Source organism: Hippoglossus stenolepis, chromosome 22 (assembly GCF_022539355.2).
Source record: "Hippoglossus stenolepis isolate QCI-W04-F060 chromosome 22, HSTE1.2, whole genome shotgun sequence".
Classification (NCBI taxonomy): Eukaryota; Metazoa; Chordata; class Actinopteri; order Pleuronectiformes; family Pleuronectidae; genus Hippoglossus; species Hippoglossus stenolepis.
The window spans coordinates 8,209,805-8,225,117 of NC_061504.1; the positions used below are offsets into that span (position 1 = coordinate 8,209,805).

At 42.3% G+C, this 15,313-nt stretch overlaps 1 protein-coding gene across 1 annotated transcript; it reads right to left on the bottom strand.

Moving 5' to 3' along the window:
• Positions 1-2,823: 2,823 nt before the first annotated feature.
• On the bottom strand, positions 2,824-15,285 carry LOC118101804 (DENN domain-containing protein 2A). Its single transcript, XM_035147798.2, has 20 exons — positions 14,582-15,285; positions 12,631-12,702; positions 10,586-11,689; positions 10,364-10,455; positions 9,420-9,514; positions 9,135-9,338; positions 8,866-8,959; positions 8,729-8,779; positions 8,407-8,618; positions 7,252-7,361; positions 6,946-7,015; positions 6,394-6,471; positions 5,592-5,732; positions 5,336-5,484; positions 4,534-4,711; positions 4,378-4,419; positions 4,160-4,265; positions 3,784-4,053; positions 3,611-3,697; positions 2,824-3,510 (listed from the first exon to the last, which is right to left on the bottom strand). The coding sequence occupies exons 1-20, from the start codon at positions 14,620-14,622 to the stop codon at positions 3,479-3,481; spliced, it is 3,228 nt and encodes a 1,075-aa protein (XP_035003689.2). The 5' UTR covers positions 14,623-15,285; the 3' UTR covers positions 2,824-3,478.
• Between the last annotated feature and the right edge of the window lie 28 nt (positions 15,286-15,313).

A 15,313-nucleotide genomic window follows, 5' to 3' on the forward strand; every position in this document is an offset into this window, starting at 1 on the left:
CTTTTCTGCACCCGCCCCGCCCCCTTTCTTTTTTTACTCTACTACATTTGTTATTCCCACACTTCTGCTCCCACAGAGGCAGCGTTAGACAAATTAGAATCAGTGTGAGTTGGCGTTTAGAGGAGCGGCGGACTCAATCATGGCCTCCGGTGGTTTTCAAGTTCGAGGCACGAGAGAACTCAATGGGTGTCGTATTTGTGTTGTGACAACAGAAGAAGTCTGAGGCACCCGGAAGTTACAACCATGCTCTTGAGCACATTCAAATCTGTTTAGGAGCCGATTGCCAAAACGTTTAGTTGAGCCTTGTGGGAGAGAAGGTTTAAAAAAGAAATTATGGAAAATTACATTACACTTTTCATTTTGATTGATGGCGAGTGCTGCGTAGTTACCGCACCTCCTTGCCTCCATAGATTACGCCATAAATCATGTAATTAGCAGAGGCAAGAGCCTGAGAGTTTCAAATGTACGTTTGCATGCCTTGAAATGAGGTCACTATGTCTTCTGAGATATGTTATAAGTGAATATGTGGTTGGTTTTAATGGACCATGATGTTTGTATGGTTTTATTTCTGCTGAGAATAACAGACGTCAGCGCCTGTGATCAATGCACATCCGAGTCTTGCAGCAGGTCCTCGCAGGTAGTGAAAACAATGTGATCATTGTATCTCTTGAAGGTGGAAAATCCAGTCAGATAATAGGGACATGTGAAAACCACTCTGAAGGATGATTAGTTTCAGCAAACTATTGTTGTTTCTAAGTGGCAGATAAGAGTTGCTCTCTCTCCCACAAGTGAAAGTGCATGACATTTGTGTTTGCAGTGGTGAGAGATATTCCACACGCAGTTTGGCAGTGGAACTACACCAGTGCAGGATGTGAGGCTATGCGAGTGAACGCACGCTTACTGGAATTAATCGAAACCATAATTACCTCCGCACTAACGAGCCAGTTGTCTTGAGCCGCAGCCAGGTGTTTAGCAGGAAACAGAATGTGACACTTTGGGTTTGGTGTTCACCCGTCTGCACACACATACAAACTCACTCGTGTTCCAAGAACCTGAGTGAGTTGAGCAAACATTTCGCCAGCCGTCAGAGCTCGTCTCTCACCACATACATTCATCTTCCTGAGACGCCTCCTGTCCAAAAAGCACGGCGGTTCCCCCACCTTGGGAGCCAGATAGGAAGCTGCGGTAGGATTTTCCCATTTGTTACTCTGTGACAGCTTCGCTGAACATATGTGTTTCAGGACAGTGGTTTCCCAACAATTTTGGTCTGATGTACATCCCCCCCCCCAAAAAAAGACATGATGATCAACAACATCACCCATAACCTTTCAAATGTGCTCATTTCAGTTGAACTTGAACCAGAGCTTCGATATATAACAGTGGCCCTTAACTGAATTACAAAATAACATGTAGTCACAGACCCTAATCTGATCTGTCAATCACGATGTTTAACCTTGTGATTAAAACCAAACATTCCCGGTAGATTGAGCACTTGGACGTGCATTGGTGTGATAAAAACTATACCGAAAAAACATCTTTGAGAAACATTTATTTAGTGTGTCCTTTGACTTTTAATTTGGTCCATGTCCCATCCACTAACACGGAGGAGGCAGGCTTTATGAACTATACTGTATCATGCCACCAGAGGGTGATCAAGATGGATTTCTTCACTTTGGGGGAGCTTTTATCAATTGCTTAGCTAATCTAATACTTTAATCACTATTTCCACAACTTTTAGATATATAATTTATCTAATATATGTAGATATCTGTTTCAGCTGATTCAGCTAACCATAATTCATTGTGAATGATAACGGTTTAACCTTTTATTTATCCATAGCTTTTTACGTCAACAATGTATCAACTTATTTTTTTTTTCAATTTAAACAGTCTTTAATAACTGTTGCCTCTCTATTTTAGCACATACAACTGTTTATCTATCTAAGTACTTTCAGCTAAATTAGTTTGAAATCATTAACTAAATACACCCAGTCATATCAGGATTATTTATTCTTTTATCTAAATCATCCATAACCTTTAGCTATCTATTAATAATTGATAAAGGTTATCAGCTAACTGTCTAAAAAAATGATCTGCTCGATTGCAAACAAGTTTTGGCGTGGCAGCTCGGGGTAGTTGTACTCTTGGGTTAATCATTGTCCAACTGGTGCACATAACGTGTGTGTATAAACTCTGGGCGTCCGTGTATTTACGTCAACATCTGTGTCAGCATGTGTGTCAGCATGTGTGTGTGAATTTGCCACCGTCAAGGTGACAGGTTCGGCACCTAGCGATGCCCGGGGGCCATCCTGCTTGCTGAGCAGGCACGGACTGAGAAACACTATCCCCCAGACAATACACGTCTATGCTCTGCTCTGCACCTGTGTTATGTTTTCACGCTGACATAGATGTGCTTTGTTTCCATGACTCAGAGACTAAAATAGTAAGGCCGCCACCAACTCTGAACTTGGGGCCCTTTGTAGTAAAACGACCACATAACTTCAAACACAGCAGCGAATGGTTAGAAACAAGGTTGTTTGCGGATTGCTCACTGTGTAAAACTGGCTCACAATCGCTGAGTGAACACAATTTCCTTGGCTTTTTATTTGCCTCTCCGGATTTTCCAGCGTTGTAACCAAACTCATATTGTCAAACAGTTATTGGATACACTGTGTATTTACCCAAATGTGATCTCATGGCTCATAATCTGCAAACTGGAGGACGGTGGGAAAAGAGAAGTTCACAAAAAAGTCATCCAAACTATATAAACCAGCAAAGCAACGAATGAGACGTGGAAAAAACATGACAACGTTGACAAAAAACGTAGAGCTTCAATGAAATTTATTTACTTTAGTCTCAAAGTTTTAGTGATGTTGTCACTGTTACGACTTAAAGAAAATTAAAAGCATTTAAAAAGCAGGTTTGTGTCATTATCATCAAGATCAAGTAACTAGAAAAACATATACTACTGCCCCCTGGTGGATTCAGAAAACAAAATGACTATGAACTGTCAAGTCAAATTACAGGCTGACTAACATACTGTGTAGCATATAAACTTTAATGCTTGACAAACAATGTCCTGTATAGAAGCACCTGGATTCAATATGATTTATACACAAACTTCTATCCTATAATTAATCATCTGCCATGTTTTTTAATATATATTTTACACCATGTTATTTGATTGATTCATGAATGTCTGAGGAATATCATATAAAAAGGAACCAGCCAGGAAACATAAACAGGAAATATTCCCGTCTGTCCACAGTCCCATGTTCCTTCCTTGAAATGAAATACAGCAGCACTTTGGTAGAATCACAACAGCCACTTTCTGTTGAGTCCTAGAGCGAAACCCTCTGTCTCACTCAATATATTAGAGTTTGAAGATGGGATGAAAATGAGGAAGCATGCAAATGTGCATATCTGCAGTCCTTTTTTCTTGTTTCAGTGCTTCGGTGCTTTTTGTAGTTAAAGTTGCATTATTTCTTGGAAAGAAATTTCATTTTGTTTCCTGAAACAAAGGGAAAGAATCCAGAGGTTTAAGGTTAGAGAGCTTATGGTCATTTGCACAGAACAAACTCTGGCTAAGAATAGCTCAGAGAGATCCTTACCCAAGCCTTTGAGAAACCTGTTCACCCGCCGATGTTCATTCTCATTGATAGAGTCCAGATACTCCTGCAACCTCACTTCAAACAGTCCTGAGAAAGGAGAAGGAATTATGAGCCTCTGTGTCACCTCACCAGCGTTTGGGTTTGAACGTGACCTTGCCGCTGCACCTCTGTACCTCTCAGAGCCTGCCTGTGGAGCTCCCTCTCCTGGATGAACCAGCCAAACATCTGGGTCTCCATGAACACCTCCAGGAAGCGACGCACGGTCTTGGAGGGGATCGCTTTACGAAAGCCCTCCCGCTGGAAGGAACAGGGGACCGGGGAGGAGGACGAGGAGGAGTAGCCGTCCTCCCGATCGGCAGTAATGAAGAGCGGGTAGTGGCCAACTAGCTCCACGAAAAAACGCACAAAGGCCTCAGACACGACCGTGCTGAGCTGTTCAGAGTCTGAAAAGAGGAAGTTGAACCACATATTCATCAGTGTTGCTGCAAGGATAAAAGATGCAAGAAATAAAGAGGTGGTTTGTTGTAGTGATGTCTTGTTATGTCTTACCACCCGGTGCGTCTCCTCTCTCATTGGCGAGATCTCTTCTCCTCTCGAGAACGTTCTCCAGCGCTGATTGAAGCTTGGAGGGCAAGATGGAGTCCTCATCGTCCAACTATAAGGAAAAGGACAAGATGATATTTTATCATCTGAACTTTTTCCACATCCATCAAGATCATGCAGAGCCATAAACACCAACCAAACATGAGTCAATGCATGCAGCCTACCTGTCTGAGAAACCGATTGTTTCCTAGATCCACAACCAGAACCTGTGCACACGAAATATAAGTCATTGTAATTCAAAAGAAATCAGTCTTTTGATGTGATAAATCTATTTACACCTTCAGATAACTTCAATTTCTAAGAAGCAGTTCCTCTCTGACCTCCTCCAGGGGCAGGTCAGTGAGCTGGGGCAGCGAGCTGGACAACAGGCCCACGATGAACGGGGTCGGGGTGCAGACGATGTCGAGCATGGCAGAGGGCAGCACGGGGATGTAAGTGTGCTGCCACACGAAGGGGTACAGCAGGGCCACCACAGCATGGCAGCACTGGGAGAGAGTGCTGCAAGGGGGAGGACGAGGAGGAACAGAGGAGGAATATGAGGTTTTATTAGATTACAGATAAATAGTGGATTTGCATGTTTACACCCACTTCGAAACACTTTTTCCATAAATGATTGAAAGCAGAGCTGGGAAAGGAGAAAAGACAAAGCAACAGATGTGACTTCATTCTCGCCACATGAGGGCAGTATGATCCAGTGACGCAGATTATTCCCCCAAGGTCCATTTCCCACTGAGGGAAGCGAGGCTGCATTCTTCTTTCTTTTAACGTCACTCTGACTTTGCATTCCTGTCCTCTGCTCATGTGACCACACTCTCTGGCTCTCACTGGCTTTTCTCCTGCAGCACAAACAAACTGGCCCCAGCACAACAACAACAACCAGCAGCCTGCAGGCCTCAAAATATCTCTCTGGCATGTTCCCTGAATAAAACTGGGACTGCCTTATATTTATTTAGATATGAGGGGCTATAGACCACCCACACTACCTCTAACTTCATTATGAAAACATCATCACTTCTGTCTTCATAATCATGTAAACACTGGGAGACTCATTTTCAGCACAGCATTATATTTTATAAGAGATAGGGGATACATGCAGACATTAAGGGGATGCGTCAAACCGACCTGAGTTTGTCAGCAGTGAAGATGACCCGTCGCTCCAGCAGCAGAGAGCCGAACACCCGCAGGAGCAGCCGCAGACTCAAACAGGAGAAGAGACACTCAAAGTTGACGTGCTCCAGGCGGGAGTCAGAGGGTCGACAGAGCTCCATCACCTGGGAAATAGCATTGGATTCAAAAGATATCAGATAAAACATTAAAGCAACAGTAAAGACAAGTAATAGTTTCCTCATAATATCTTGGTGCTCACAGCGTCCCTCACCTCAGTGCCCGAGCCAGGCAGGAACGTTTTGACAGTGATGGTTTTGCCCGGAGCAGGAAACTGGGCCTCCATGATGGCTCTCATGAAGGGCTGCACTAAGGCCGGAGACAGAGCCCTCCGCCTCTCCACCTCATCCAGCACCTACACATACACACAAACACACTGTCATTGGGACCCTTTGAGGAGACTTTGTTTCGGGGACTTCTGATGTGTTTGGAACTTTTTTTGTGGAGTGATTTCTTTCTTGATCTTGAATGTCATGTTCTCACTCATCACAATAGAACGTATAATGCACTTAAATGATCATCTCTAAATGTAAGAAGACACATTTACTGGTTGCTGATATTAAATGTTTACCGATATTCAAATGTATGTACTTCAATTACCCTTCTTATTTACAACAATATCTTGTAGTGTTTACTTAAAATTATCAAATGATTTTTGCTTTTATGATGGCTCCACCTCCCGGCGACCCTCAATGGATGGATGGCCTTTTACTCTTTTTACCATCTTAAACTTAAATGATGCACAATAGTGAAAACATCACTCGGATCATTTTATATTTATTTTCTGCCAATAGATCCCTTTCACCTAAATCTGACACAATGACCCTTTAAAGGTGTAATTTTAAAGTAAATGTTTAGTGGTCGTAGACAACGTTGGATAATGGCCCACAAACTTTGAAGAAAAAAGAAAATCTGCCATCATTTGGCATCTGCATTTGAGTCCTCATGTGAATCTTAGTCGTAACACACCTTATTAATAGTAATATTATAGTAGGGCACCAGTGTGAGAGATTTACCTTGGAGAACAGGTTGAAACAGCCGAGGTGACTGACGATACAATAGACCTCTGGTAGACGTTTGCCTTTTCCACTGGGCTGAGGAGAAAAAACAAAATGTACTTTTGGAAAACCTCAATGTCTTTATTCAGTTAGTTGATAATTTCCGTCTGAGGGTAATAAAATTATTTTATACGTGCAAAGCGTATTTTATTCTGCCCCCTTAGGAGATACTGTAATCTCATCATTGTGAAAATAACCAAATTGGAAAGGCAAGGTTTTCACATGACCGGAAGAATATACTTCTTTCCTCATCAGTTTATTTCTGCCCCCCCCCCCCAAATAATTTAAAGAACACACTCAAATACATCAGAAGATGTATAGAAACAAACATATACACTTTCCCAGACTCACACACTTCCTCCCAGACTCTGACATGGACTCTTTAATTTTTTTCCCACAGGCACGTAGACTATTTTGGCACGCTTATTTACTCAGCCGTCACCGTGGTATTTGGCCACTTCCTGTCCAGTGCAGCAGTGACACTTATTTATTCTGTTCATTCCTATTTACCAGTAAACGCCGGCAGTATCCGAACCTCCTGGTCCCGTCCTCTCCAGTCAAAACAAAGGAGAACATCTCACTGTGGGGGACGCAGCAAACACACAAATAAACAGGATTCATATTTTGAAAAATACACAGTTATTATTTTTGTGCACATTCTAAGCTGACTTTTCAATCAAAAACCCACATTGACAGTCATGTGCAAGTTTTCGAGAGGTAATAAGAGTTACATTTGTGTATGTAGAGGTTCTGGGAGAGTATTTAAAACTACTTTGACTATTAAATTGGACAATTGGATTAATTGTATAGTCTCACCTTGGGTAGTTCTCCACCGACTCCCAGTCTTTAGCATCAGGGAAGCAGAACTGAGGAATGATCCTCAGCTGATCCTCTGTCTCCCTCATGAACTTGAAGCTTCGCTCCAACTGCAGCACAACAGAAAACCAAACTTTCATACATTTTCAATAACTTTTATCTCATTTTATATCTCACTCAGGTTTTCTAACTAATGTAACTGTGCAATAATAATTTTCTACATGTGCAATTTCAATTTCCAACATGTACAATACTGCTACACTTTGTATATATTGTTTACATCTTACATATTACTAGTTTTTATAGTTCCTTGTGTTTATGTTGTATTTTTTACTTATTACCTTTACTGAATGTGTATTTTACTGTTGAATCTTTGCTGCTCTTTAAGCTAAATCCTCCCACTGTGGGACTAATAAAAAGTTTTAATTTAGACTAATTGTAATTACTTCCGCCCGGCTATGTTTCCACCCCTGTCAGTTTGTTTGTTGGTTTGTTAGTCTTGGTGTTAGCAAGATTACACAAAAACCACATAATGGATTTCCACGGGAACTTGGTGGAAGGATGCAGGATGGGTCAGTGAAGGATCCAGATCAGGGATATTGTGAGATTGGACGTTTGTTGATGTTTTCACAAAATTTCCCAGAGAACAATTCATGGATCTTAATGAAAAACATATTAAGGCAACAGATATCCATGAGTGTGCACAATGTGGTGCAGCTTGATTGAATTGAAGGAGACTGTTGGCCCTTGGTGGAGGGATACATTTTGAATCTGCATCTCCAAGAAGGTTCCCAGTTCGATTCCAGGTTTGCTCAGCGTCTTTCTCAGTGGAGTTTGCATGCTCTCATTGTGTCTGCGTAGGTTTTCTCCAGGTGCTACGGCTTCCTCCCACAGTCACAAGATTGGGGTTTGGTTAATTGGATAATCTAAATTTACTTAAATTAAATAAATTTACTAAATTGAATAGGTGTGTGTCAATGGGGTTTGTCTCTGTGTGTTGACCCTGTGATACACTGGCAACCTGTCCAGGGTGTACCCCGCCTCTCGCCCAATGTCAGCTGGGATTGGCTCCAGCTCCCCCTGTGTGTGCAAGACCCTAATATCTATTTTGAGACATTTACTACACACAAAAACAATGGGTCCTCTGCTCCTGACCTTAGGGGGGAACTGCTGCGTGACCTCCGGCAGATAGTGGACACCGGCCTTCGCCTTCTGCAGCGACACAACCAGGAAATACTCAAAGAGCTTCCGCTGGTGGAGCTCCTTGTCCAGAGAGCTGCTCCTGCTGCTGGTGCCATTGTAGTGGACCTGGCTCTGGCTCGGCCGGCTCAGAATGGACTGAACGGACACAAGGCGCTGACGGTTAGCTGGAAAAGAGGAGGTAAGATGACAGTGTAGTTAAATATGTCAAAATAAAAGAATAAAAAAAAGATGAAAGTGGTGTTTGTGGTTAGAAAGCTGTGGCGATGGACGCTACCTTTAGCTCGTTCTTCAACTTCACTCTCAGAGTCACTGTTTTCATCTGTTACTGTAAAGACAAAACTAATTATTTAAAGGCAAAAATCCACATTAATACATTACAATCTCAAGTTAGGAAGCATTTAACGACATCACCTCTTCCTGAAGTCGTCTCAGCATAGTGGTAGATCCTTCTCAGATGTTTCTTTCCGATTCGAGCTTCAAATATGCTGTTGATCCTCAGAACAAGCTGTTGGGAAAAAAACTCAGACTCAGTGAAAGGATTTGGCAGCTCTGGCACCTGTAAAGCAAAAAAATTATCTGTGCTCAATTTGAGTTACCGTGAAAAAGGGTCAGTTTGAACAAAAACAAATGATTTCTCCATGTTTGAGGCGTGCTGGCCTAACACTGGAACACATACAGACCGTTGGTATCCTGCGGCAGGTGCGGCTGTATGGATCGCCGGGCGGCCACGAGGTGTGTTCTGGACTCGTGGGGGTGGAGGGAGGGCTGAGCCGGGGTGGAGATGAAATGCCGCCGCTTCTGGCACCGTGCTGGTTGCCTCTCCGCAGTTCCAGCAGCTTAAAGCTCCTGCCCGAGTTCTGCCTGAAGAAGCCCGGCCGTGACATCTGCGAATTAAACAATGAGTTTTTAATCTTTTAAATGTTATAAAGTGTTGAAGTGTTGTCTGTAGCTTCTACTGCAGGGACCTTGGTCGTATCAGCACCAGGGGAGGAGGGCAAAGACTGCTGGGAGCACTGACTCTCCAACTCTATGTCCTCGTATGGGTTCTCCTTGGGCGAATCTATGGAGAGAGCAGAAGTGAAACATTTGTCCAATTATTACCTCCACAAAGGAGGTTAAGGTTTTACGCAGAAACTACCCAACCAATGTTATTGAAACTTAGTGGACGGATGGGAACCCATTGACTTTAGAGCACATAGGATGAAGAGGAATTTTTCTAAACATTGGGATGGGATCTCCAAGTGCCCTTCTAGTTACCTTCACCAAAGAGAATATGTTTTTATCTGTGTTTGTTTGTTTGTTTGTTAGCAGGATTATGCAAAATCTACCGGATGAATCACCATGAAACTTGGTGGAGGGATGTGGTATGTGTCAGACAATACCCAATTCATTTTTGGCTTGGATCAGGGGGCGCATCCATGAATTTTTTTCCCGTTGCAAGATAGGTCTATTTATTGGTGCAATTTGGTGCAGATCCAAATAAAAATCCAGATCTAGTGATTTTAAATGTGGTTTCATAAGTGGACTGATTGGCCTTGGTGGAGGTAAAAGTCAATAGATTCTTCACTGACCCGAACAACATACTCCCATTAAATTTTGTGATAATCCATCCAGTAGTTTTTGAGTAATGCTGCTAACTAATAGACAGTCAAACAAATGTGGACAAAAACATAACTACCTTATTTTCTTCAGATTATATTCTATGAAGTGGTGGGAATACCTCAAAAAACCATTTAAGTAATTAAATAAAAACAGTACCTTTGCAAAGTTCCCATCTTTTTTAGCTACTTCCTCTCTGACATACCTTATTCATTTTATCTTCATTTTCTACGTTATCTACATTTCGTACATTTTGCTTGGCACAGATTCTAAAAAAGGAAATCGGTGGAGGATAAGTGATGTGTCTGACCCTGGATGTCTTCATAGTGATGTTCCTGAGATAGTGTACGAGAGAAGAGCGGCCCAGTCGACCCTGCAAGGTCTTCAAACTCAAAGGATTTCCTGTCGCAGTGAACAGAATGTACAAAACATTATATGATGACTCCAGGATGTTGAACATCATTATATTTAACATTACTTTAGCTCTGGTCAGTACATCAGCAAAAAATTGACTTTTCAGACCCGTCTCTACCTGTTGATGTTGTCTTTAACTCTCTCACCCCTGGGTCTCCCGGAGACACCAGAGGGAAGTTTTGAAAAGGATCTTGTGGAGATGGAGGGCAGCGGAGGGAGGTTCCTCAGCCCTCTGCCTTGCCTCTGACTCTTCCCCATGGGGATGGCATCTGGATGTTGGAAGGTACGTCTGGGTTTGGGGACGGGGTTAATAGGGAGCGCTCCTGGTTCTGTGTACACATTCTCCTGGTGCTGCTTCCCCTTTCCACTCTGACTGACAGCTTCAGATTCTTTCTTTCTCACCTCCACCTCTTTGTCCTTACTCGGCGGGCTGAAGTAGTTTCCAAGCTCCGGAGGTGTTTTCCCGTGGTGGTCCCCCAAAGCCTCCAGCTTTTTAAAAAGAGTGAACACCGCTCTCTTCTCTTGGCTGGTTTGTTCTGCCGCTCTCTTTTCACCGCTCTCCCTCAACGTTCCCGCCTGCTGCATCACCACCGTAGGCGAACACGGCCTTGAATCTGCAAGCTTTTCTATGTTCTCTTTCTCGTGGTGTTGGTTTTTGTTCTGAACCACTCTTTTACAGTCCGCTTCTCGTTGGTTTTCATAGGGTTTACTGATATTGAGTGTCCCTCTCGGCTGTTTTCCAGTTTCAACGGGTGAACAAGGCCTTGAATCCCCCAGTTTTCCAACAGTCTCTTCCCCGAGATTTTCCTTCCCCATCTGAGCCACTCTCCTGTAACTGTCTCCACTCTGCTCATCAGTAGTCTTATTTTGGCTTTTTGTCTGGGATTCTGTCCCTTTCAAAGTAGTGCACTGGCCCGAAGAATCTGAGGTAATGGGTGAGTGAGTGGGTTCCTTTCCCTCCCACAGAGAAATTTTGTCCTTAATCTTGCCTCCATTGGATCTGGGGAGCTTGTTGCCTAGCAGGAGGGTGTTCTCAGTGCCGTGAGCATCAAAGTGCGGCCTCCTGTGAGCCATCATGGGTGATTCTTCCCTCTGGTTGATCAGGTTGTCCAATGTGGTGAAGGGAAGTTTTGGCGGAACCTCTTTTCTTTGCCCAGATCCCTTGTTTTCAACAGAAGCAATATGGAAACCACTTCTGCCACCGAGGTCGCCCTTCTTTAGCCTAAACGCACAGAGAAAAAACACTTAGACTGAGTTCTACTAAGTTACAAATTAACATAAAATGATTAATTTCAAGAACATTGTCAAAATTACACTAGTAATGCAGAGAGGTGAGCAAGTTAATAGCACTGATTACCATCCAGGATTACATGCTCAGTTAAATAAACAATATAGATTATCATAAATATATACTAGATAATAATAAAAGAAATGGATAAAGCTAAAACTACAAGATAAACAAACAACTGTACATTACTTTTAGGTAAAAGTAAAGAATAAACAGTTGACAACAGTTAAAATAATGAATTAATAGTTGAAATAGCTAAAATTAAAGGATAAGATTGTAGCTCATTCGCTAGTAATACATAAACAATTCTGCCCAAAGCTAATGGCTAAAGCTCCAGCTTCTGCCACTGTAAATAGTATGAATACAAGCTTATTTTAAATTGATATGCACTTTTATATACGAACAGATATTAAATAACTTCTGTGCTGTGGGGATACAGCAGAATTAAAAACTTCAAAAATAATTCCTCAGTAAACCACATGTGTGCTAACATACGGCTGCGCAGCCGGCTGCTTCGAGAGTATCCTCAACTTCCCAGTACGGTCACTGTTGCTCCCACTTCGGGGACATTCTGTCTTTTTCTGGCGACAGTGGGAAAATTCCTCCTGAGAGTAAATGCCAGAGGACAAGCCTATGACCGAGCATCTTCTTCTCATCAGCCTCGCTAAATAAACACATACTTGGCCCAGGGCCCATTTCATCAAACTGTTATGTTTTAATAAATAAACTGGAGGAAATGGGAAGCCCTGAGTTGAGAGACCTTTCCTGACTTTTCATTAATGGACGTGAGGAGTAAAGGGCAACATAAACCCTGTTTCTTATTTCTCAGGCTCAGGAGGGGGTTTGTGAGGTATAATGACTGCCCTGATACAAACCTGTTGACAGTGGAGTAGATGCAGTCTTGCTTTGTTTTCATTCTCTCAGTGGCCTCCATGATGACTGAGCACCTGAAAGAGAGGAATGACAGAAGCATCTTCAGTCACCAACGTCACTCATTTCTCAGTTTTGTTGCGTGAGGCGGAGTTTGGATATGATTATTGACATCCTGTCTGGCTTGGCTCCAGTTTATAATTACTGTCAGGCTTTTCCCAATGAAACAAAAAATCCATGGACTATTTAAATTAGATTTTGGGATTTAAAACAAATAAGGAAATCCCCATCAAATTATACACACTCATAGATGTCAGTCCCCTAAATGCATGCACTGTATTTCTGATTATTCTTTTCATCAAGCCCTATCACGCAAGGTTAAAGAAAGAGAAAAACATTTCCTGGATCAACCACTTTGTCCAGATCCATGCCAGGCTCTCTCATGGCCCATGGCCCATCCTTCCACCAAGTCTTGTGGAAATCCTTTCAGTAGCTTTTGCGTAATCCTGCTGACAAACTAGCCAACCTACCAACCAACCGCCTAACCCACCTACCAACAAATCTACGAACTTTTTCCTCAAGGAGTGACAGAGTCATGTCCGGTTTTGAAATATCACAAGGATAATTTTTAAGCTGCAGTTTACAGTATCTATACCACCACATGTCTACATTATAGATTAATATGAGATTAAGGTCCATGGTGACTGATATTTTCTGCCCCGCCACCATTCTATCTCATCTGGTAATGTTCAGTGTTCAGGGGCCAGCTGGGTAGACTCAAGGGAAAAACATGACAGCATCTCCCTGGAGCAGTTCATCACACAAACCAACATTTCAACAGTCATTAGGTATACTGTTAGTGATTGAGACCCTCGTCTTCCTGCTTTCTTTTCTTTAGTGTATTCTGCTGCCTCCTCCACACAGGACACCAACAACCTTTGACCCTCACAGCAGCAGAAATGCTCTGTTCTCCTCATCCTGACTCGTATTTTCACGTCGCTGAGGCAAATGTTTCAAAGTTCAGTGGCCTCTAAGATAGCGCTTGGTAATTTCCCAGATCTGGAACTGGTGTCATCATTTGTTTAGCTGACATGTTTTCCAAGGAAATGTGCAGGCAGCCTTTACAGCAGGATCGCTGATTAGCTGGGAAACAAGGCATTCAGATATTTAAGTGATGGAGACTGGATCCTGAGCTGTGGAATTAGTAAAAAAAAAACAGAAAATGCAAACGCAGCTCCAGTTTTCATCATGCAAAATTTTTATTTTTAGTTATAAAAGTGACAGAGGAAAAAACATCTCAGCCAAAATACAGAATGGATAGATTCTTCTTCCTCGTGCGTGCACACTGAAATGGTTTAAGATTAATATATGGACATGAAACAAGAGAGAGTTTCACTTTCACTTTTAATTTTAATTTCCTTACATCTAAAAGTATGGATCAACTTAAGCTAGAGCACTTTTTTCATAAACCAAGTAACAGTCACTCTGTGTTTGCTACAAGCGCATCTAGTCTGTGACCTGCAGGCATCGCCCTTTTTATTGTCTGGAGAAACAGAACAGAACAGAAAGTGAGGAAAAGAAGGATCAAGGGAGCGACGTTGTGATCCATTATGTTCCTGGAGTATCTGAAAAACAACACGTTTCTGTAGACATCTAAAATAAGTGATACAGATACAGGCATGACGCCACATCCATCATGCTTAATAGATGAGCTTGTATGTTCTGGATCCTTCCTCTCTCTACACTTTGGCCTTTCCATCCCTTTAACCGTAAGGTCTCATGAGTACATAAAACAATCTGATTCAAAAGGAATCACATGACTTTGTGTTTCTTTCACTCTGCACAAAACCAGTTTGCGTAGACAAGTCAATGAATAAACGAGACCGCAGCCTTATACTGAACTCCCTTACTCATCACATGATCTACATTACACACAACAAATGTTATGTTTCTTACCTCATTCTGTCGTAAAGTTTCCATGTGTTCACTCGTGACATGGCAGCATTTTGCCAAAGATGCTGCTGTTACAGTATCCATTGGAATAAGCTCCAGTGTCAGTTGTGTGTCCAGATTAAACAGTCTACAATAAATCTTCATATTTAATTGAATCCTTCCGCTGTCAGATGAATAGAGACAGGAGTCTCAAATCAAGCAACTGTACATGCACTCGTCTCCAGTCTTTTACTTTCATTCACACACTCACTCTCCTCCACACAGCTTGATTATGACTACCCCCTTCCTTCCTTCCCTCTCTCTCTCTCTCTCTCTCTCTCTCTCTAATGCTCTTTCTCTCTCTCTCTCTCTCTCTAATGCTCTTTCTCTCTCTCTTTAAGTCTCTCTCTATGTACGGACTTTCTCCCCCAACACTGACATTATGAACTTGCTACATAGACTGAATGTTTGACTCTTAATACTGACTGAGACCACTTCAAATCCACAATCTTTCATATATAGTGACATACAGGACACACGCCATCGTTTGAATGATGATCGACATTTCTGCTCCTCCAGGGAATCTGAAGTTCGCGGGAACTCACGTCACAGCTGCTCCTGAGCTACAGTTGGTCATGCAGCTGCTCTACCGAAATCAATAAGAAGGCTTCCAGTGAAATTTGGAAACCGCAATTTAACTAAAAAACGACAAGAGGGATCTAAAATATTCATTCCTAAGAGAAGTGTTTTCTGCTT

Bases quoted from the DNA above. Each gene is read 5' to 3' on its own strand.
- LOC118101804 (XM_035147798.2), bottom strand. From the start codon at position 14,622: ATGTCACGAGTGAACACATGGAAACTTTACGACAGAATGAG. The intron at 12,703-14,581 runs GTAAGAAACATA...CCTCTCTTTCAG, and splicing joins AAACTTTACGACAGAATGAG to GTGCTCAGTCATCATGGAGG. The intron at 5,485-5,591 runs GTGAGGGACGCT...GCTATTTCCCAG, and splicing joins TGCCTGGCTCGGGCACTGAG to GTGATGGAGCTCTGTCGACC.